This window comes from Pinus tabuliformis, chromosome 5_1 (genome assembly GCF_031772625.1).
Source record: "Pinus tabuliformis cultivar Carrire ecotype Pingquan chromosome 5_1, CPIR1, whole genome shotgun sequence".
NCBI lineage: Eukaryota > Viridiplantae > Streptophyta > Pinopsida > Pinales > Pinaceae > Pinus > Pinus tabuliformis.
The window spans coordinates 550,562,915-550,588,841 of NC_142305.1; the positions used below are offsets into that span (position 1 = coordinate 550,562,915).

Consider the following 25,927-nt stretch of genomic DNA (forward strand, 5'->3'; position numbering starts at 1 on the left):
GGCCTGACGTGTAATCCATTGAGATGGATTCCAAAGGTCGACTAGGGGTAGGCAGCGAGATATAAAGGCCTTGATTCTTGATGGTTGGTTTGGCAATGGTGTAAGCAGTGCATGATCTGATGTACTTCCTGACATCCTGTGGAAGATTCGGCCAATAGAAATACTACTGTAGTACTGCCACCATTTTCTCGACCCCGAAATGCCCAGCAGCCCGACTGTAGTGTGCTTCCCAAATCATCTTGGCATGCTTGATTGAAGGAACACAAAGGTGACCCAGGTGGCATAACAGGGCATCTTGGAGGTGAAAATATGGAACATGCTTAACCTCCAAGAGTGTCTGGTATGTGTGGCTGAATTCTGGGTCACTTTTGTAGAGAAGTGGCCAATCAGAAGTCTCGTGCTGACAAGAGTTGAGCACGATGGTTAACACCATGATCGGTGGTCGACTGAGGCAATCTGTATCATTATTGGTGTTGCCCTTCTTATAATTGATATTCAAATGGAATTGTTGTAGGTATGTGGACCACTTCTAATGGCGATCAGTCTGCAATTTCCCTTGGGTTTGTATGAACTGCAGGGGTCGGTGGTTTGTGTCGATCACTATTTCCTTCCCCAAAATGTAATGCTTCCATTGTCGGCAGACCTGCACATTAGAATACATCTCTTTCTCATAAGTGGGATACTTTCGAAATGTGTCTGAAAGTGTCTCACTGTGATATGCCACTAGATGCCCGTGTTGAGTAAGGACTGCCCCAATAGCATAGTCAAAGGCACCTGTCTCGACCTAAAATCGTTGTTGCAAGTCTGGTAATGCGAGCATTGGTGCCAAGCAGAGGGGTTATTTCAACTCTATGAATGCCTTCTGTTAAGATTCAGACCAAAAGAATTTTTCCTTTTCTTTGCACTTGGTGACTTGACTCAAGGGCTAAGTGGTATGAGGAAATCCCAACACGAACCTGCTGTAGAAGTTGGCAAGACCTAGAAAGTTGTGAAGCTCTATCAGAGTGGTTGGAGATGGCCAATCCCGAATGACTTGGATCTTGGTTGGATCCACATGCACCCCCTATTCATAAATAATGTATCCCAGATACTGAACCTAGGTCATGCCAAAAGTTCATTTCTCCAAATTGGCACATAACTTATGTTGTCGCAGTGTTTGGAGAACCTGTCGGATGTGGTGGAGGTGGTCTTCCCAACTCTGGCTAAAGATTAGGATGTAATCCAAGTATACCACTATAATTGAGTTGGTGAATGGCCACAACATGTAATCCATTAGCATCATGAAAGTTGTAGGAGCATTCGTCAATACGAAAGGCATAACCAACCATTCGAAAAGGCCCTCCTTGGCTTTGAAGGTAGTCTTCCACACATCGTAGGGTTTGATTGGTACCTGGTGATACCCTGACCTCAAATCGATCTTGCTGAAATGTTTTGCCCTCTTCAGTTGGTCCAGAAGGTCATCAATCCATGGGATCGAGTACCTATTACAGATAGTGATCTTGTTCAGCACCAGATAGTCAATACAGAGTCTCCAAGTCCCATCCTTCTTTTGTACCAGCATGATCGGGCTCCCACAGGGCGATGAACTCGGACGGATGTGACCTTTTTGCAACAGCTCTTGATTCTGCCTCTTGATTTCATCATTCTCCAGAACAGAGCACTGATAGATTGGTCCATTGGGCAGCAGCGCACCTAGGGTTAGATTGATGGAGTGCTTGACCTGACAGTGCAGAGGAAACCCTATGAGGGAGTTGAAGATGTCCTCGTACTCCTCCACGACCTTGTCCATCTGTAGTTGTCGTGCGGAGGGGCCCTGTCTAGAGGTCATGGCCACCGTCTTCTTCTTTCCTTGAGGGTGTATCATCAGGAAAACAAATTTCCTGGTTTTGGAAACGAGCTTACTGCATTGTTTTGTAGTAGCAAAAGAGATGGCAGTAGGCAGTGCTACCTCTGGTATCCTGTACAACTTATTTCCCAAAGTGATAATAACAACATAGGGCCTTGATTCATACACAGCATGTTGCTTCCACAAGTATGGTTGTCCTAATAATAAATCACAAACTTCAAGGGGAGAGATGTCACACAATACGTCATCTGTGAAGGGCTTGACGTTGTATGGAAGGCGACACTGCTGGCTCACGCGAAGATCCCGTCCTTGGTGAAGCCACCCGATGGTATACGGTTGTGGATGTGCTGTGGTCGGTAAGCCCAGTCGCTTCACGAGCTCTATCGAAATGAGGTTCTTTTGGCACCTGCTATTGACAATGGACTGTAGTGGGGAGCCCTTTACCCACATCTCGAAGTGGAAGAGATGCTCGTCCTCCTCTGGATCTTTGAGTTCCTCCTTCTGGATCTTCATGGTGGCAATGATGGTGTTAGGTTCCGCATCGATAATCTGCTTCCCTTTGTCATTCCCCTTGTCGAGTTTTGACTTAGAGTCAGAACAATCATGTGATTCTGAAATCTTTAGCTCGGCCACTAGTGACTGCTTGGCCTGACACTCACTTGTGTTATGAGTGGTGCTCTTATGGAACTCACACCACTTTCCTGTGTCCTTTTTCAGCTTCGAGATGATGCTCTCTGCTTGCAGCTTTGGCAGGTTGTCTTGGGTCACCCCGCCTTGCCTTTGTCCTTTGTTTTGCTGTTTGGGGGCACCTTTCCCTTGCTTCAGATTCATAGATCGAAAGTCTCGCTTCTTCTGTTTAAACTTTTTCTCGACCTTGACGGCCTATCGGTATGCTGTGCTGAACGAGGAGATGTTTAGGAATTCTATTTCTTCCTGGATGTACTTGTGCAGGTAGCCGTGGTATTTGAATACCAAATGCTGCTTCTTATCCTTGATACCCAACTTTGTGTTAAGGATATGGAAAATATTGGTAAACTCCGACATGTCTTGGTCCCTTCCCTGTCGCAGCATGGTCCACTTTATGTATTTATCCTCATAGCTTCCGACAGGGTAGTATTTCTCCTTGATGGCATCCCGAAATGAATTCCAAGTAGGTGTGGCTGAAAATAGTGTTCTTGTACTTTTATCCTTATACTCGTAGTAGGTTTCCCACCAATCCTTGACATGGGGGGTTGCTTTGAGAAGAGAGAAAATAGTATTTTCTCGAATGGAAAAATCATGAACAGAAAAATAACCTTCTAGCATATTTAACCATTTATCGACGACATCTGCATCTATCTAACCCTTGAAAATGGGGATTTCAAAATTAACTTGTACCTTAAATGATGTGGCGTTTCCAGAGTAGACGTTGGAAGCTGATGCGTCGGCCCTAGGTAGCCGCTGAAGGATCTGGGCAAAGTTGTCCATCATCACGTTCCTTTGTCGCTTGAGGGCCTCTTCGAGCAAGATTTTGATAAGATCTCCTTCCCCCTTGTCTTTCTTTCCATCTGCCATGGGAGGCCTTTGGGATTTCTGAAGTTGATCTTGCAAAGGTTCAACCAGTTCAAGCCCTAACTCCTTATATGCTGACCTTATTGGGGACATGCAAAGAAAAACAAAGAAAAAAATCACACCGCTCTAATACCACTGATTCTAATTTAAATAGGAACACAACAAATTATAGAGATAACCATAAACACAGAGATGTAGCGGAAATAATACTTCATTTCATTAATGTAAAATACTGAAATATGCTTACAAACAGGAATGGAAAAAAACCAGCTAGGGCAATGGTAGCTTATCTTTGAGAAGAGATGTGGCAGCTACATGCCTCTGAACTACCTTACAATGAGGCTTAAGGGCCTTTTTATTATTGAACAATAAGAGCAAACTATAAACAACCAAAACCCTAACCGGAGGATATGTAACACCAAGAGTTTATGGGCCCTGTTAGGGTGATTTGGACAGCCAGCTTCATGAGGTCGCGACTTGGACATATTATCTCCATTTGATGCACATGATAGCCGGTTGGAAAGATCTCTCCAAGGACTATAATGGAAAAGACGATTTTAGACAAAAAATCACTCATAGTAGATTTCCAAAAAAACGTCATTTAGGGCCTCAAAACGGTTCCGAAATTTTAGAACCCGAAAAACTGCTAAAAATAGTAAATAGTGCTACAATTAAGGAAACTGAAAAATTGAAAGAAGAAATGGTGGGGGTCCAAGTGAATTGGCGGGTGGCCACCAATATCCATTTTATATTTTAGAGCGAAGGCCCAAAAAATAAATTTCAAGAGTACATAATAATAATAAAAATATTAACATTTTATTTTTCATTTAACTTATATGATTCCACTAATTTTAACATCATTTTTTTAAGTAAATATAATTTTAACATTGTTTTTTTAATGTAAATAAATGTAGTTTCTATAAACTGCACATTTGGAATTTATTGTGTGTCAATGTCTTTTCTATTCCAGAAATCACACCTAGGAGGGAGTATGCATGTAACGTGATTTTTCCTTATGGGCTTCTACCATTAATTTTCCCATTATTTTTTACTTCCAATTGGTTTTTCCTATGAGTCTATTTTAGCTCCTAGGCATGAAATTTAAAATACAATGAAATAATTACCATGTTCACATTTAGTATAATGTATAGTTAATAAAGAAATGCATAGATTCATATTATTGGACTAGTAATCTTGTAAATGTTAGACATAATTGAGATATGAATGTTCTAGTTTGTGTGATTTTTCAGGTCATGTTGTAGAGTTTGTTGTTTTTGATTTGATTTAATTAGAGTTGAGCAGAGTCTTTGTCCTCTAGGTTGTTATGCTCATCACTCTATTGATTCCATTGGCATATAATGGACCACTATCATGTATTTACTGTGGGTGTGAGTTTAAATTACTAAAAGTTTCTCCCTGACAGTTTTGTTGTTTTTTTCATACTTTGATATTAGAGCTCTATGATATCTATGTTTGAGTTGTCCTCATGATTTTCTTGGATAATGTTATTAAATATATCATGACATACTTAAATCACTAGTTGTTGGTAGCAATGATAGTGGACTATTACTAGATTTTATTGTTTGAGGCATTTCAATAATTTACAATCTGATAGATCATCTGTTTGGATTTGTAAATCCTCTTTTCATTTGAGAAAAAAGATCATTGTTTAGTGCATTTTAACTATTCATATCATTGGTTTATTCACTCCCCAATTGAGTTATCAACTTGTTTCCAGTAGTGCATGCCTTTTCATGGTCACATTCATTTCTAGCTACAAATTTAGATTCGTATGTAGGTAGGGGAGTGCCACTGTGAGAAGTAGAGAAGTGACCAATGAAGAAAAATTCATAGTGGCATTTGTCACGACGAGTGTAGTCTATATGGAGTGTGTATCTAGTCATTGTGTTGGATCTAGTGCCTATGACCCATTTTTCATTATATGTTGTAGTAATTGTATCAAGGGCCAAGACATAGGAGAAATATTATTGAAATCATTGAAAGTTGTTAGATTTTGTGGAGAAAGTCAAATTGTTGTTGCAGTCAGTACAGTGCTATGATGGGGGCTATGCTTGTGCCGATAAAAAATGAAGAGATCCAAGAAGATATTCGAACCCGAGACTGGATGAAGAGTTACCCCATGGATATATGACATACATGAGGAGACTGGCTGCTATATTGAGGTATATTTCTAGTGAATTTCTAAGGGAATGAATTGATTCAGGGTAGGGTTAAAACTAATTACTAGTTTATGGCATTGTTATTTATATCAAGCTCACATTTTTCTGCAATTTTAGGTTGTCGAATGATCATGGATGCACTACTTCGAATTGACAAACCATCCCAATGGAGAATTTGTGTTAGTGTTGGATATGAACAACAAAATTCATGAGCTGGAAGGCTTTGGAATGTTGATATTTTCTTGATGAATCCCAATAGGGGGCTTTCGCAAAGTGAAATATATTTCGATGAGTGCAGGATCATCCCTGGTGCATTGTGTAGACTGCACTCCCTGTACACTAGCCTAGATTAGAATCCAACCTATGATTCTTATGAGTGAAAACAAGTATCATCTAGAGGCATGGAGATGCATGTACCAAACAAAGATTTACATTCCATGAATTCATCTATCTACAATTGTTGCAAACTAGGTGATGGGGATTTGATGGTCAAAAACAACTTCTAAAAGTCATACAATGATAAGAAGCAATGCTGCAAAAATGATTGGCTATGGCATGGAGATTCATTTTCTATTTAATGGTCAAGGTGCCCATGGCTTACACTTTTCATGGAGACATAAAGGTGTTCTAGACAACTTAGGTTCTATTCTAGTTACTCAAGAATGTTCTATATCTATATTTCAAAAATTTGGCCGATGTTCTTTCTCGGGGCCTCTAAAAATATAAATAAAATCTAGCATTGGCTCATGCCTAAATTCAACATCTCCACTATATTCCTTTCCTGGACAAATCCAATTGGGAAGCCATAGAAGAAAAACAGAGAAAGTGTTACTATAAAGTTTTCCACAAAGAAATTATTTGAAATTGTTTCACTCATAACTTATCCGAAATATTTGTACTTTACAAAGAAATTCGATGCACAAAATGCTTGTCCATAGTATACTTTTTTGTGATATGCAAAAATACACAGAGAAAGAACTAGAAACCAAAATGGAGCTAACAAATATTTTCATTATTCAAAATTAGTTAAATAAACTATATAGGAGACAAGAAACAAACAACAATAAATGACTATAAAAAGTTCCAACTAAACTCAAGTGAGGTAAAACTGACTATGACACCTAGCAAATAATAGGATTAAATATCATGACAACTAGCAAACAATTTCGAAGGGTTTGATTTTAAAAGGGGGACAAAAGCTTTTTAAAAAGATAGGGCAGTGTTGCATTTTTGTTTAATTTAAACAAAAAAAGTCTTGAAAGGTCGATTCCAGAAAAAAGGGGGGCACACATTGGCATTTGAGGAAATGGCTTCCTCTAGTGCTTTGCCATAAACAACAATTTTTCTTGGCAAAAATTATGAATTTTTGTCGTTATGGGTGAAGACATTTATGGAAGCACAAGAATGTTGTGATACACTTCAAAATGGCTATATAGAGTTGACACAAGAAGCATGGGAAATCATGACCAATAATTGGAGGAATGCAACTATTGAACTCAGAAAGAAAGAGCATATAGGCAAATGTTGGATACAAAATTCAATCGATGACTTTATCTTCAACAAGATAACTAGCGCATCAACAATCAAAGAAGCTTGAAATATTTTGAAAGTTTCATGCCAGGGTAATGATACAATGAAGAGTGTAAAATTGAAAACATTGCATGCTTAGTTTGAAACCCTGAAGATCACTGCCATAGAGAATGTTGACTAGTTCATGACTAGAATCATGGGCATCGTCAATCAAATCAAACTTATTGGTGAAACCATTACAAATCAAAAGATAGTTGAAAAGCTATTTCGAAGCCTCCCCACGAAATATGACATGGTTATAACAACCATTCTGGAATCCAAAGATTTGAAAACTTTATGAGTAGAACAATTGACTAGATCATTTTTGGCACACGAAAAAAGACTTAACCTGGCAGAATATTTCATGGAACAAACTTTCAAATCACAAGTATCTCTTCGCAAAGGCATATGTATAGGATATAGAGGAAGAAACAAGCGAGGCAGAGGAAAATTATAACATCATCATGCAGCAGAGCAGTCGAGACCTACAAAAAACCAAATATAGAGTTATAGAACATGGAACACATCTAATGTCCAATGTTATTACTACAATAAATTTGGGCATTATGAACATCACTACACAAATAAATAGTTAGATCAATAAAGAGACAGTGTCCATCTCTCCAACATTGAAGGAGAATCCTCTGAAACCATGTTTCTTTCCTTCCATATTTATGAAGATAGTCACAATGAGGACCTTTGGTTGTTGGACATTGTTTGCAACAGTCATATTATAGGTAACAAAAATCTGTGTTCTTGTGTTGATGCTTCCATAACATCTGAAATTACTCTTGGAGACCATTCCCATATTAAAGCTGAAGGGAAAGGTACCATCCTTGTTCTTACCAAATAGAATCAACAGAAATGTATACCTAATGTTTATTATGTTATACGACTGAAGCATAACCTCATTAGTATGGGTCAATTAATGGAATATGGTTATGATGTCATATTCTAGGGGACTCTTAGAAGTCAAAATATTTCATAGTCTTTTGCACACGATGTGTCAAGAATAGATGAGTCACAATTATGGAATTCTAGGTATGGGCATATTGTGTGCAAAATATTGTGAAATTTTTCGAATTCTAAGAGTCAATGGAAACATCCTATTGTTTGTTTTTTCAGCCTTTTCTATCAATATTCTATTACAAGGTTTGTCATAGATATAACATGTGGTCCCTTAGATTATTACATCATAACCATGTTCCATCAATTTACCTACACTAATGAGGTCATGCTTCATTTGTGGAACTAATGTGGTATATTCCCTAAAGAGTATAATTTTTCTTCAGAAACATTCTATGGTCATTGGTCTCCATGTTTTGAATGAAAAAAATTATAACTGTGAAATATGTATTCTAGTAAAGAATAAAATGAAGAGTTTTCGAATATCTTCCACTAGAGAAAAAAAAAAGCTTTAGATCTAGTCCATACAGACATATGTGGCCCAATGAAAACACAGTCCATTGGTGGTAGTCTTTATTTTCTTACCTTGATTGATGATTATAGCAGGAATATATGGGTTTTCTTTCTCAAAAATAAATTTTATACTTTCTCTAAATTTAAAGAGTTTAGAGCATAAGCAAAAAAGTAGAGTGGAAAGCCTTTGAAAGTACCCGGGTCTGATAGAGGAGGAGAATACAGTTCCAATGACTTCAAATATTCTTATTAACAACAAGGAATCATCATGCAGAACACATCAAGATACACTCCACAACATAATGGAGTAGCAAAAAGGAAAAATCAATCAATAATGAATATGGCAAGATGCATGCTTCATGAGAAGAAGTTGTTGAATGACTATTGGGCTAAAGAAGTTTCTACTGCAATATATGCTATCAATAGATATCCAACAACCAGTGTCCAAGATGCAATACCTCAAGACGCATGGGATGGTAAGAGGGTGAATGTCTCTCACTTTCACATTTTTTGTTATGTAGCATTTGCACATGTTCTTGAGCAAATGCAGAAGAATTTTGATGATAGAAGTGAAGGATGTATTTTTATAGGCTATATTGAACAATATAAAACCTATAGACTCTATAATCCAGTCACAAAGAAGTTTTTTTTAAGTAGGGATGTTAATTTAAAAAAAAATCCTAGCATAATCAAATCGATGAAGATTTGCATGAACCTATTCATCCTCCACAACTGCCCAGATTTTAGGTTCAAGAAGAGCCATACCACTCTGATGATGGTACATCTTCTAGCAGTGAATCCAGTAGTGAAAATTAGAAAACTATAAGTATTAGAGAAATATATGACTAGGAGCATGAGTTTGATTAGAATAATATGTTTACCTTTCTTTCTTTTCACCCGACCCATTTTGAAGATGCAGTGAAAGAAAAGCATTGGGTTGATGCAATGAATTAAGATATCACTTCCATAGAGAAGAATAGAATTGGGAATTGGTTGACCTCCCAAGAGACAAAACCAACATTGGTGTAAAGTGGGTATACAAGACCAAACTAAATGAAAAAAGGAGAAATTTAGAAACATAAGGCAAGGTTGGTTGCTAAATGATTCTCAGAATAGTTTGGTCTCGACTATGGTGAATATTTTTCTCTAATAGCAAGGTTAGACATTGTCAAAACTATTATGGCCACAACAACTCAACACAAATGGAAAAAATTTCAACTTGATGTAAAATTTTCTTTCTTAAATTGTATATTGTAGGAAGAAGTTTATGTAGACAAACCTCTTGGTTTTGAAGTTCCAAGATAGGAGCATAATGTGGACAGGATGAAGAAAGCCTTGTATGGATTGAAAAAATCTCTCCTAGATTGCAGGTACAGTCATATCAACACTTATCTCATCAAAAGTAGTTTTTTCAGAGCAACCATGAGCCAACACTATATACCAAAAATCATGAAGGTAAAATTCTCATCGTTTTCCTTTATGTGAATTATTTTCTTTATACAAACAATATGATGTTATAAGAATTCAAAGCAACAATGTAAACAAAGTTTGATATAACTGATCTAGGGCTCATGAGGTACTTCTTAGGCATTGGAATTCAACAATCTCCTAATGGAATTTATGTTTGTAAACAAAAATATGCCACTGACATCCTCCAAAAGTTTGAAATGACTAATTTAAAACCAATTGTTACTCCAATTTCTCTAGGGACTAAGCTGAGTAAACAAGAAGAAGGACCACCCAAATATTCCACATTGTATAATAGTCGAGTTGGTAGTCTGTTGTATCTCACTACAACTACAAACAATATCATATTTCAAACTAGTTTTTTTTCTAGGTTTATGCAATCACCTAAGACTTCCCATTGGAAGGTTGCAACAAGGATCTTACGATATGTTGCATGGACCCTGGACTATGGTTTATTCTACATGATTATGAAGGAAGTTAAGGTGATTGCAAAAGCATCTTAGGCTATTCTTTTTCACCTTGGAACCAATTTGATCTAATGGTATTCAAGGAAACAACCCAATGTTTCGATATATTCTACAAAGGTAGAGTATGTAGCTACCACTTCAACAACTTGTGTATTGTAGCTAAGAATATTATTAAAGTATCTTTCAAATGTTCAGAAGGAGCCAACTCATATTTACTGTGATAATGGTTCTGCAATTTCTTTATCAAACAATCGTGTCTTTCACAAAATAGAAAGCACATTGACACAAGTTTTCATTTCATTTATGAGCTTGTTAATGATGGAGATATCGTACTTTATTTTTGTTGGTGTCTAAGTGTGAATATCTATTCAACCCTTTTCCACATTTAATTTATCAATTTGGCTGCGTACATTATTTCAAGGTAATGCGCAAAATATATGTAGGTAGCAATGACATAATCAATCAGCAATCTTAGATTCAATAACTGATTTAACGAAAGAACCACTGTGACAATAAATAAGAATAAATTGTAGAACTATAAAAAGCATTCATAGCTATTAATTAAATTATTGTAACAACAATTGAAATAAAACAACACACATGAAATAACAACACATAGAAATAACGCAACACTTGATCAGAAGAGTGGGCCCAACTCTCTGACTAGGGCTACGGTGGATTCACAGGTTATAGAGAGAAAAGAAAATAAATTGCATTCAATTAATTAATCAATCTTCTATTACAATCTCAATCTCTTGCATGGCTAACCCCGATTCACAACATTGAAACCCTTCTTATACAATACACAGAGAAAATTGTCTCTCAATATGGTAGCTAATGTCTATCAATATACAATCGTTGAAACGACCAACTAGTTGCCGAGAGAAAGACAAGAAAGGTTTGGAATAGGCTTGGAATCTGTTATGCTATTACAACACTTGCCGATATGGTGTTGGAAGCTCAAAATCACTTCTTTGATTTGCACCTGTAACCTTCGACCACCGGATCTGCGGAAATGTCAAGATTAGTAACTCGCATAGGTAAAATATCCATGACTATTACTTCATTAATTAAATATTCCAGGAAGACAATGGAAGAGGGTTTACCTTGTGCGTTTAGAGTGATTAGTGAATATAAATGATACAAAAGGAGTGAGAGAGAGAGTAAAAATGGAGGGAAAAAGTATGCAGATTTGGCACCCAACACTTTTTGTGGTTCAAGAGATCAACTTGTAGATATTTTCACAAAAATAGGGGCAAAATGTATTTGAATTTCAAAGAGAGTTATTGGGCATTGTAAGTCCCAATAATTTTGACAGTTGAGATTAGGAGGCGGTGTTGAGATATTTAATCTCACTGTCCACTAGGTGACATGATATTTAGCCCCATTGTCTGCTAGGTGTCATAGTCATTTTTTATTCAGTTGACTTTAATTGAATATTTCTCTAGTCATTTATTGTTGCTTGTTTCCTTGTCTAATATTTAGTTTATTTAACTAATTTTCAATGATGAGAAGAGTTTTTAGCTCCATTCCAGTTTTGAGTTCTTTCTTTGTGTATTTTTTCCTTTTCATTCTCTACTAGCTATCAATTATCTGCATGGAAATACTTCATGAGTACTAGTGTGGTAACTAGTGAGTGCAATCCCTACTTTGATGAATCGATTTGCCATCATGCATGTTTCCAACCTTTACATCCAACTTCCTAGTGTGTGAAGCAATGCAAGGATGAAAACCAAGATCGGGGTTTATTGATTACTGCAAGATATCATAAATAAAACAAAGATTCATTGTTTGAATGTTGTTTTCTATTAAGTGATTATGTTGAATTTTCTTTATATTTTTTAATAATATCCCTCATAGGTCTTGGAACATCATTTGATTCTCGAAAATAAATTACACAATTCTCCCTTTCTATGAAATTACATATAATTTATCTACAGGTAATGAGAGCGGAACAAAAGAAGCTTGGTGGGCCAATAAATTTGTGTGTTGCATATGATAAAGGGCTACATCATTTATTTTATGTGTGGAATCCAATTTTTCTAACGTTTTGGCCTGATCATTGTTTTTTTTCTTCAAATCTGACTTCATCTAGGACTTTGGCTAAGTTGAATTTGTGTGATGTCAATAAGTAGTTTGGTGAGCTCCAAGTGAAAACATGTTGAATGGACAGATATCACTTCCACGATCTTTGGGAGGAGAGTTAAATTGATAAGATTTGTTGTGTTTATTACAATTAGGAAAAAAGGGAGAGGAGGGAATTCTTTTGATATGGGAAAATGAGGAAATAGACCTCAAAATGTTATTTATGAATTTTACCTACTACAACAAAATTTTGATGATACTTTGTAAGAAATAGAGAGGTTACAAAGACAAAATAATTCTATAATCGGAAATGTGGTAGAGCTAATATCATGAGATAATAAATAATATCATGGATTTGTTGGTATCACTACACAAAACATAAAAATGATAGAGGAAAGGTTGGAATCAATGAATAAATGGGTAGTTTGTCTTTTCAAAATTCAAGATCAAAATAATAAATTGATAAATTCATTACAACAAGAGATATTGGCAAAGGAAAATGTGTTGTTAGCAAGAAAAAAATGAACTAAAATAGCTAAAACAATCGAAATTGAAGTGTGATAAAATTTGTGATACAAGTGACATGTTTCGAAAGATTGATAGTTCTCATGACACTTGTAAATTGATTGAAGATAATATTGATGTTCCTATCTTATGTTCTAAGGAACATAATTATAATCATGGTGATATATCTAAAGATGAATATTCTAGTAAATGTGATGAAATAAGGTGTACTAAAAATCATACAAAAGGAATGTGTTCCAAGGTTTTCCACAAAATGGGTGATGGTAAAGGTGCATAAATGTTCAAGTATCTAAAAACCCATTCATATACATGTAAGATAAAGAAATGAAGGCAATGGTTATGAATTTCAAAGAACTAATGAAGCTATCATGTTCATGAAAGCAGATACATTGATAAGAATTGAATCATCCATAGGTACCAATGAAGCAAATCAACTAAAGAAAGTGGAACAATATTACAATTTATGCTAATAGAAAAGGGAATGTACAAGCTAATTTTTGGACAGGGAAATATGAAAGCATCACATTTAGGCACATCGGGGTTGGATAGAAGCACAAGAATGGTAAAGAGTTATGTTTATGCTGAAAATATTGTATAATGTCTTGTTTTCCAAAGTTAATGAGTCATTTGTTCCAACAAAACTTAGTAAGGCACATTTTTCATTTATTTAGTTCATGATTATTGAAGGTAGACTAATTTTTTTTTAAAAGGTAAATTCAAGTGAGTGAAATATGTGGAATAGATATGGGATTACGTGATGTAATTGTTCATGGGATGCATGATTGATTGAACCCTACATCCCAAACTTTTTTGGTCCAAGTTGTACAAGTTGAATTCTCAATATTTTCTATAACCCCTGTTGAGTCAACCCTACATGTATTCGTTTCATAACACATGTAATCATGTAACAAGTATTATCTTATGTGTAGAGATGTGGAATTAAGGGAGGAATGCGAGATAGAGTAATATCATTAAGTGATTAAGTTGGGACCAAGTTTAACATGTTCATGATCCATGGTTGCTGGAAGAAGTAAAAAGTTCATGGAATAGTTAGTTTTATGCAAGTAAAAAAAGGGATGAAGAAGAAATAGAGCCCAAATGAAGACATTTGATATGATCCTGGATGCAAAAAGAAATTTTTTAGTGATAGTGCATGTGAAAATATTATGGCACCATTGAAGAGTGCAATAGAAAAAAATAAATGATGATGGCCAAGTCTATTATGACATGTCTAAGTATGTACCTAGTATATTTATGAGAGAAGCTTGAGAATTTTATGTACCTGAATCAAATGTGAGTTTGAAGAGACAAGTTCACTCCCATAAACTATTTGGTAAGGTAAAAAACACATTGATGTAGTGTATAGTTTGTGGTAAGCTAGAAACCATATGGTGTTAAGGTTTGTGGTTATCCAGAAACCATTATTGTAGTGTATAGTTTAGGGTAATCGAAAACCACTTCATGTTTATGTGATATTTTTTGTAAATAAAAAGCACTGGAGCTGTGATGGTTGAGCATCATCAATATAAAAGAAAAAGGTGTAATGCTAGAGTGTGGTTATTGGTAAACTAAGGAAAATATAGAATAATGATGAAGTAGGGGGAGCTACATGTATAGACATGAGAATATGTGATAAAATCATGGTGGAATGAACCATGCGAATGAAGGAAATTCTATTAGAGTATTAGTTGTAGTAGTTGGTTACCCATGCATTTCGGTGGATGGTTTCTCCTTTATATGGATTTCAACATCATAGAAGTATGATGAAAATGCCAAACTAAAGTAGATATACACATTGATCATGAAGAGGATCATGTCCTACTTATCCATAAACTATCATGTATATTCCACTAGACAATTTGTCACAACATATATGATTAAATTATACTTAAAAATACAAAATAAACACTATGGGGGTTTATTTCTCTTTAGATTTATGGGTTTATAAATTATTGTGTATTGTCTATGCATATAAATTATAATTATGCAAAAAATAGAAAATAATGAAATAAAAACTCACAAGCCATAATTGAAACAAGATATAACCTAGGAAACTGTTTCAGTAGAAAACCTAACTAGAAGTTGAGGTCACTCTACTCTCTTTCTTTGAATAGAAAATGGATACAAGTATAAATAAATAATAATTGTTGCTTGTGGGCTATTATAGCGACCAAATATTTTGTGTGCCCTCTCCATTTATCTCTCAACTAATTTTCTTAGACATGGAACAAAAAACCCTTGAAAAGAAATGAATCCATTTCCCTGCTAGTGGTTTGGCTATAAGACAACTCGATACCCTACTAGTGGTTAGGTTTAACTCCTTCAGTTCTTAACTAGAGTTACAATATGGAATATTCTAGAATCGTCTTCATCAATATCTCATTGATAGACCCTTTCCCATGAATAATGGTGGTTTTTGTGGCATCCTCTCGATGGAGAACATAGGAAAGTCAACTTCTAAGTGGCATAAATTTTGCATATGGACTCTGATTGAGTAGATTCTTGCATCGTTGGAAAGGTTTTTGTGTGTAGAATAGGAAAAAGGGATGTAGAAATAAAGTAAAGAATTTTTACCTCCAAAAAAATTTCCATTTGATGGCTAAAAATGCCCCCACAATGCTTAAGGCCCTAATTTGCCAAAGTGGGTCCTGCGAGTAAAAATAGTCCTCTCTGGTGGTTCCTCCACTTTCTCCACTTTGAAGCATTGAGATGGATTAAAAAAAAATATGCTTATCCAATATGGATCAATTACAAAGGAAGAGAAACTAGGTGTGGTAAATAATTCATTTCTCAATTAAGGGGGAGTGTTAGACGTATTTGAGAAATGAAAGTTCTAGATTGTGTGAATTTCAAAGCCTTTTTCTAGAGTGTCTTCGTTTCAAATTTGAGTGGGTTGGAGATGAGTATAATTCTTTATCCCCTAGGTTGTTTTGTTTATCATTATTTTAGTCCCATTTCTATATAATTGGAGACTATTGTGTATTTGGTGTGGGTGTGACTCTATAATAATAAAAGTTTCCCTAAGACACTTATGTTATATTTGTGTATTCGTAAAAAAAATTGAGTGACAATGTTGCATGTTTAAAAACATGTTACATGATAAAACATGTTTAGTACTATCCAAGTGTAGTTTCATAACTTTATTAGTCCCTTCCTCATTAGGGACTATAACATTTTCCCCGCTGTCAAAATGCATTGACTCTGCATTATTTCTCTATTTTTTTGCAATTTTAACCAAAGTTTCATGAAAATATTGAATATTTCTATTTTCCATAAATTCAAAATTAGTTTTGTAATTTGATAGATATACTCATGTTTAATATGTTAATGAAAACAAATAGCGATACCACTATCACTAGAAGAGTTGTTAAAGTGAAACTTGTAATAACCTATTTTATTCGTTTAAGTGGTCAAAATTGTAAGCTTTAATTGTGCGGAGGTGAGAAGGATGGTTCATCCTGCGCACAACCCATCCTCCACACTTCCACACAACCCATACTCATAACACTTTTAGAGTACAAATCACGCCTCGATAGCTTTTTAGCACAATTCAAGATGGTTTGTTTCTCAAGATAATTAAATAATCTTTATCTGTAAATGTTTAGATATTCATCGCTAAAGTCAGAGTAGATGGTCATGTATTTCTATTCCCTTCAAATGGGATCGATATGAGCAAAATTGTTTGCGTTATTAACAATGACACATATAAATATGAGTAAATGTGTATATATAGATTAGATCTTTAAATCAATATGGTAATATTCAGAATGTGACCAACATACTTGCATTAGTATTAATATATATATTTGTAGTACCAAAACATTTGCCATTAAAATAGTTATATACTAGATGCTACTCGATTTAGATCCCTTAAGCTAAAAGCACTAGTCTATGCCACGAGCAACCAATGTATATAAACGTAGTGTTTTTCTATTAACAAACTGCATATTTTACTTCTTATCACTCTCCTCATTTTCGATGGGGTCGACAATGAAGGATTTCCTAATCCCAACAATAGCGCTCCTGAAGTAGATATTTTCATTGGATTGGTCATTAATGGTCATCTTAGAGATCATAATCCAGACGAGTGGCTCCTTTCTCTTCACTATGTTCAAATTTGTAACTAGTTTTAGTCTTCATAATGACATCATGATTTTGTGTGTTTGATATGGAAGAGAAAATAAATTTATTATTGTCATTCTTGATGCATGGGTTTCATGCTCAAGGTTATTTATAGTTCAAGCACTCATTGAGTGCTTGTAGGGTTTGTTATTGACCCAACAAGTCAATTGTGTCATTTTAATGTATGGAAGACCCTCTTGGGCTTATTGTATCAAGTCAAAGAAAATGTTTTTAAAGTCAATAGTGTCATAAAGACTGTCCAATACCTTGTCAACAAGAAAAAACAAGTTGGTCTTCATGAGATGACAAATATAACTGATAAGGGCTATTTGACAATGAAAATAAGCCTATATATAAATGAACTTTGAGAGAGAGAAACTTAAAGCAACAAATAAATTCATTCAAGCACAAGAAGTAGAAGAAGAGTTAGTGAAGAAGAAGGAGAAAACAAGGAAGTAGGAGTGAAGGGTTAATAGGATTATTTTTAGGGAAAACATATCTCACACATGTGAGAGAACAAGGGCATCATTCTACTATAGCTATGGTTTCTAAAGTGAAGAACTGCAAAACTTAAAAGGAGCCAAAAGTTTCCATCCAAAGGATAATTTTGCAATCTAATTTTACAAGGAAAGAAGTCTAAACAAAGCAAAGGAAAGAAGCATCTAAATAATGCCCAAAAGTACCCACACGTATGGAGTTACAGTAAGTATAGGAGGCAAAAAATTGCATCTCGAAATTACAGTCACAAAATGTTGATCCGAAATCTAGGTCAAAGAAAAATTTGCAGTTGTCACAAGGAAACTTTGATTAGAGTTGACTTAGTAAGAAGGAAGTTCTTCAAGGTGAAGTTTGACTTTGCCTTGGAGAGGTATTTTTCAAGGGTCATAGGTCTTGGAATTGGATATTTGAAGTTCTATAAGAAGATAAGTATTCTTGTGGTGTTTCCTGTCAAGAGGAGAGGTTTTAGCACTAGCTTACAACCTACATTTTTTGTCCTCTTGTCTCATTGATCTTCATTTGGTAGTTGTTTTATGATATAAAACACTAATAATAATCAAGTGAAAGAATATGCTAATAAATTTAAGTAAAAATATATCACAAGAAGTTATTAAAATAAGAGAAATCACCTATTATATCAACCTATATATTTCTCAACATTGGATCAGAGCTAAGGTGACAAGACAAGAAGAGGTAGCTTGAAGATAATCCAATTGAAGAAGGATACATAAGGTCCAAGAATAAGGAGATCATCAAGAATGACTAACCCACACATAATATTGAAGGATAATCAAGAAGTATTACCCATCTCATCACAGGATCATACCATCTAGAAGCAACAACACTTTGAAGAAGAAGTCCTTAAAGACACTGCCTCATTCAAAGAAGGATTCTACAGTTGAAGAATTATTGGGAAGATCACACATTCTACAAATAATTATTCAAAGGAAGCAATAAGAGCACCTCGTCATCACAGGGAATCAAGGCCATCTCCCTCACATCGAATAAATAATCTCATCTTTAAAGAAGGGCACCTCCCTTGAATAAGAAGCATTATCTTTTGAAGGTCATCATCAAGAAAGAATTTTCAATTATCAACATATTCTAGAAGGAATCAAGTTGAGGATATCATCATAAAGGAGCATATTCACTTAAAAAGTAAGTATATTTATATTTATGTTTGAATCTACTGTAAGTATGAATTCATTTCACAAGGTGACCAACAAACTAGTTGGGTCATTAAATTTCCTCGCATGGAAAAAATGGATAGATTTGTGTTGGGAAAAATACTGAGAAAGAAGAGAGCGGGGGTGGGGAGGAGGGGAGGGTGAATCAGTATTTTCAAATCAATAAGTTTTTACATTTCATATTCAAGATTTCTATACGTCACTTTACTGAAAGGAACTCGCATGTTTACGCAACTGTTCAATACTGCTAGCTTATATCCAATCAACGTATGATTTAGTTAATTCATCATATGTTGGTCTTAAGCTAATGCATTAGTACTTTATTAAACATTAGATAAACAGTAACCATGTGTTATAATAAAAAATAAACTATCACACATAAGAAACACACATGAACACCAGGATTTAAGGTGGAAACCCAATGCAAGAGAAAACCACCTGTTGTTGTCATCTCTGTCTTCTTTTTAATATAAATAAAAATATGTTTACAATCTTGTACTGGTGCAGACTCATACTAGTACGCAAACACCCACCTGCAGAAGGCTACAACCTTCCTTCTTTATCTAGCTTCTACTGGAAGGGAGATCCTACCCCCTGGTTCTTGTACTGGCGTAAACTTGTACTAGTATGTAGGCACAAACCTACAAAAGGCCACAACATTCACTCATTCTCTAGGTGCTACTAGAAGCGAGCTCCAACCCCCTGATCTGATCACCAGCTACTATTGGCTGGAAGCTTCGACTTCCTCACTGAAGGCTCCAACCCTTAGCAACATCGATGGACTATGTTTCATAAATTTTCACACTGGGTCCACCTTCTTCAACACATCATAACTTGTAGGCCACGTTTCGTCAAATTTCCATACTCGACCCATTATCAACACATAAGCTGAATATCAAAAATAAAACTATAAATCATCATTGTAACATAGTCATCCATCTCTTACACATTTGAATCAATCTATCATTGAAACCTAATCATAAATCTCTGACATAACTGAAACCAAATCATCAATTTCTAAATTAACCAATCACTGGAACTTCTGACACAATTGAATCAATAGATCGTTGAAACTTGTAACACAATTGAATCAATCAATCACTAAAACATCTGACACAACTGAATCACCCAATCATCAATTTATTATACAACTAAATCAACCATTCACTCAAAACCCAATTAGCCATCACTTAATCAAAATTCCACCAATCAACTGGAACATTCAGATCATTGTAACCATTACAGAGAACCAAACCCCGAATATTGCATCAACACACAAAATTGACCATAGTCCTAATCATTCAAATGCCAAAATTCATATGCTACTTCACTTAAGCCAACCAATGTGCATACGCGCTTTTCTGTATAGAAACCCGTGTATAGATCTTAAGATACTGAAAACTGAAAAATTAACTACTGCAATTTCTGAAAGGAGCATTGAGTCACACTCAGATCTACTGCAACACTATGAACCAATGACAAATCTGTCTTTGATCTTCAATCACAATCAGCAAGTTATCTTAACATTATTTAATCAATTCATAACCACATTCAACTTCATCGTTCAATCAGATCTACTTTAGACATTATCACTTAACCCTAATCAATCATGAGGACATGATTGACAAAAGGATAAAAGAAATAGTACTTATCATATTGATCAATAATTTATGAACATAAACCCTTACTTTGTATACACTACTTTGTAGAATCGAACCTGCTTTCATATGCGCTTTTCCCAATACCAACCAGCGTATAGATCTGCAAATTTTGACCTAAAATTGTGCAGCGCTTCAAAACTTCATAAAGACCCAGATCATAATATTCAGAGATAAAAACATGCATCAGTACTTCGATCTAGTCAATCCATGAGTAGATCATACAATGAAAATTCATTTTAGGTCTCATGATCCTGATCCATCATTGTATTCATTAGTGCATAATTATTTCAGATCTATTGGATCTCATCCATCATCAAACTCTCAGGTGCATACTTAGTTTAGATCAAGAAAAGCATCAAAAACCCATAACATGCATATTTTCTTTTGATCTAACTCTTCATAAGATTTCCATCACTTGCACACCATAACACTTTGATCTTCACCTCCTTATATATTTTTAGCCTTTTTCAATACCACGGGTCAAAACCATAGTTATGTTGATGGTATTCTTTGACGAGATCAATATTCTTTGTCACGCTCATTACTATCGACCAATACCATGGTAAGAACCCCTAGTATTTAGAATATCATGGTGCAAAAGCCATACGCTACTTTGCTTCATTGAAATTGCATGCATATGCGACTTGGCTTAACAAAACCCGTGTATATTTATTAAACTTCCAACTTTTTCATTCCTCTGAACCGATTCCTGTGAACTGCCATGCATTCTATCACATCTATAAACACATCTTGTTTATACCTTTAACAAGTAGACCAAAGGACAACTTATCAAATAGGATTTCATTTCATCAAATATGTTGTCATCAAGGACAACTGATCAGGTAGGTTTCCAACAAGGACAACACCTAATTCATAATGGCAACAATCTCCTCGTATCAAACTTTTGATTTTGATCTGTAAACCTTTGACCCATCATTCTGGTCTTTTGTTTCATCATTCGGTCACCTCTGAACTGACCTATGGATTCATCTAGTTACCGTATACTTGTTTTGTTACAAGTGATTTGCCATCAAGGACAACACATGCATCATAAAGCTAACCATTTCCCCCTTTGGACTTGATGGCAACCACTTTGGTGTTTGGTCATCACAACCTATAAATAACATCAAGCCAAGCACTAAGCTTTTAAAAAACATCAAGATATTTTCAAAATACCAAGCTACTCTCCCCCTCTGACATCAAGGGATGATCCAGGAGGATCTCCAGACATAACTGGCATGAAAAAGGCTCAAAATTCAAAGTGGCAGAAAATTGATTAAGTTGACATCAGATCGAAGTGCTCGTCGCCCTTATTCCAATGATGTGAACAACACTCCAATCTGAGTCTGTATGAAGAAGATAGAAGTAGTCAAAGTTAGGTGTTGACTTACCCATGTGGCAGGCTTAAAGAGGGCACAATTTGGCAAGAATCTGGCATTGGAATCTGGCCAGTTTCTGGGTGAAATTGTGGGTTCATTAGTTTGTCTAATATTCTCTAAGGTTTGAGAAAATTTTCAAATGGGGCGGCAGGCCATAACCCCTGCTGCCCCCGGTGGAACCATACATTATTTAAAATAAATAAATACAAAAATGGGGTGGGTGGCCATGACGCCACTGCCCCTGGAACCACCACAACAAACATTATATAAAAAATGTTGGGGGGCAGGTTGTCAACCCCGCCACCCCTCCACTCTACTCCATATATATATCAAACCACCGGCGGAGGATGCGGACAGACCACCGCTCCGACGGACCCACCGCCTGATATAAACAAGCCACAATGAATATGTATTAAAATGGGACGGTCGAGATTTGATCCCCAGACCCCTCCTCAACCATTTTCCTCATTTTGGCAATGCGCGAAACAGACTCCGTTGGGAGATCCATCGACCTCTTTGTTACAGGGAAAAGTGTCTATGCATAACTGCTAATCCCACTAAGGCGTGGTAGCTACCTTAGAAACAAACAAAGTAAAACTACTTTCGTTTTCTTTTATGAAAGATAGATGAGAGAAGAATAAAGGAGACCAACCTCTGTCTTGCGCTTGGTTCCTTTCTCGATTCCTCTCTCTTCTGATAGTCTTTTGCTACTTTCTTTCTCGTATACCCAGCTTCATAGAGTACCTATAGAATCAAAGCAGCATAACACTATATGAGAACATGGATCTATTATCATAAACAATCTAGGATGAGATGTAAATTGACCATACAAATGCACAAAATATAGATTACACAAGAGTATGGAGGAAAACTTGAATAGCTTTATTGATAATCAAGAAAGAGCCAAGAGAGTTACAACCAGTTGTTCTAACCCAGCATCATCCTCTCAGCAAGTAAGCCCTTCTTCACCTCATGCAAAGCTTAGATCACCCAACACTATGATGTTGCCTCAAGAAACCAACAACAATTCCTTACAAGATGCAAAATTCCAGCCTCTAGATCTCTGGGATGAGGGATCCATATATAGATATCTGTAAGGGAGATGAGTCAGCTTGTGATTTGATTAGTGTCTGCGCTATGATAGTTCTTGCTTCCACTTGGAGATTGATGATCTCTTACTCATCCTTGGTCGAATTCAGAGAGGCAAGTGTCACAGGAGAAGTTTCTGGAAGATTCCATGCTTCTCCACCTCGTGGATTGACACTGCCATTTGTCTCTTCTCGCCCATCGCACCCCATAGAAGGGCTTTTTGAAATGCAATGCACCCACTGAGTGTACTTAGGTGAGATGCAACACACTTTGCCTATGGAGCAGGTGAAATGATCCTGTTTTGACCAGTTCTGAGTAGTTTTTCATGGAGAACTTCTGGGAGAAGCTGTAATCAGTTGACCTTGTTCCTTTAGGGGTTGGAAAAAAACTTTTAGAGACTTAGGAGCCCTTGCTTTATGGACATTTTATGCTTGGGGTTGCAGTGCCCAAAAATGTCTATAACAGTTGCCCCCTAAAGCATGAGGTCGTTAATCTTTTTTGATGTCGGGTGAAATGCTTTATCATGAGGATCCGAAGTTCTTTCAAGCTGGGAGGAGACCTGTAATAAGATACAATACAATACATTATCTTCATAATATTTTCATGATCTAGCTGAGGCGGGCATTCCCATGCTCAGCTTTATAAACTCATTTTCATGTACATAGGACAGACAATCGTCTGAGTGTAGACTGATGATTCTGGAGGAACCATCATCCAATAGATTGGATGATTATCTGTGCAACAATGATGTACATTTGATTTCTTTATTTTCTTGAGTATATATCGCAGCTCGGATGGATGATACTAGATCTGGGGTCTTCAATATCGTTCGATCTTCACTCAAAGTACAAGTCGATCCATGTGAGAGATGTTCTGGAGTCGAACATGGAAAGACATGGCTTGATTACCAGCCAATGATGTAAGCTATTAACAGGCGCAAGAGGAATCACTGATAATGATAATGATCCTCAAGGTATTGCAGTACAGTTCACGTGGTGTGAATAAAGGACTTGGCGTCTAACACCACACAAAATCTTTTGGTCGAAGGTCATTGATGTAAACCTGTCGTCGGAAGTGAGAAACTTGCCATTGAGGTATGCAAGCTTCAAAGTACCGAAAGGGGTGTTCCTAGATCGACTTCTTGGATAATGAGCTGATGTCGACAAGAAGCAATCCGTCATAGGAGGGCCTTAATGAATCCCACATCAATGACATGGAATGGAGCAAATGATTTTAATGGAGGTGAAAACGATCTGGTGATATAAGGTTCAGGGTGGCGGTCATGGAAGAATGGAGCGTAAATGTATTGCAGCGGGTGAGACACAGGTGAATTCTCTAAGTGACTTCTCTTGAACATATCGGCGACACTGACGTGATGGATTGGTAGCATTAACCCCAAATGTGGATGGAGTGATGGGACCATGGTGATGCGACCGGTGAATGAAGCAACCCAACCCGACTTGGATGCGGAGTGAAAGTGTCATGTTCAAGAGCGACTTGCTACCAACAAATTTTCTTCAAGTTTTCTTCCCAATTTTTCCCCAGTCATTACTAACCAGTACCTCTTTATTTTTGTCAAGCTTGAGGAGGATAACATATGCTTGTTCTATAATTTTCCCTTTGGGCAAACCCATTGCTATGTTTTAATGAGCCTAGCGATAGTGAAACTCGTTCTTGTCTGCTATGGACAAGTTTGTCGCTATTAGGTTTTAACGAGTTTAACGACAAAGATAACTCGGTCCTTTTCAATTTTAGAGAGTCTGAAAAGGGACGTAAAGGAAACTCCAAAAATCCTTTTTCGTCATCTAATCCCTTAAGTCTGAAAAAGTATAAAACAATACAGAAGGGATGAATTTTCAATACTTTTAACGAGCCAAACAAAACAAGCGCTCGATATTTTTGTGTAATAATCCCTCAGGTCCAAAAAGATTAAAATCTAAAGGAGGGATAGCACTTCCGGTCCCTTTAACGAGCTGGAGAGGCCAATGGCTCAATAATGTTTTCATATTTTACGAGTCAGTTGAAAAAAGCTTAAAGGATACTCGTCTTTGAGGAACGAGTGATAAAAATTGGGTAGCAGCTGATTCCAGATAAGGTTTGGAATTTTCCAATCACAGCAGTGTTACAAGGATGGCTCACAGGATCACTCTTCGCAGCTGTTCCTCAAAAGGGGTAAACAATCAATTGGAGGTGAATGATTGGCCAATACAGAGTGGAGGTGATGATGAGAACACAATCAAGGCTTTAAAGGCTGAAGTACTACATTCATGACTGTTATTTACCGGAAATTAGTTCATTTTTTAATGAGCTTAAACGCAGGGAGAAACATTTGCTCGTGACTTATGTTTATTTTTTAACGAGCTTGAACTATGTGCTAAAACTGCTCGATATAACGGTCATTTCTTGACTTTACCATAAATAGCTTTGTTCTTTCAAAGATTGTACTGCATGCTCATTTGCTTCATCAAACTAGTTAGAAATGAACGATGTATGTTTTAAAAAATGAGTTAGGACACTAATATTTTACTCGAATTACGTAAAAGTAATTTAAAAGTGCTTTTACCTTTCATTTTACCATTTCATTTGAACTTTGGCTTGTTGGAGCTTTAGAGGTGTTTTCCCCCCTTGATTTTCATCAGCTGGTTCTGGGAGGTTCTATGGACGATTTCCGGTGTCGTCTGGACCAGTTAGGAGCTAAACCTAAGCTCTTTCATTTCATCCTTTCCATTTTGCATTCTGAGCCTGATTTCTGGTTTTTCTGAGCCTCTGGGGTTTGAAAAACTTGCCCTGGCCCCATCGTACCCTTTATGTATCAAAAAGAGCATTGGATGTTAGCCTGTGTACTGGCCAATTGACATGCAACGCACCCAGAACACTATTGT

General features: G+C 36.2%; 1 protein-coding gene across 1 annotated transcript in view; it reads right to left on the reverse strand.

The window, feature by feature from the left end:
• Positions 1-11,243: 11,243 nt before the first annotated feature.
• Positions 11,244-25,927, reverse strand: part of LOC149165977 (mini zinc finger protein 3-like) — a 139,843-nt gene continuing 125,159 nt past the window's right edge. The window contains exon 2 of the mRNA XM_089431244.1: positions 11,244-11,506. Within this exon, the coding sequence (XP_089287370.1) occupies positions 11,371-11,506 (136 nt within the window). The 3' untranslated portion in view covers positions 11,244-11,370. The remainder of the gene's footprint in view (positions 11,507-25,927) is intronic.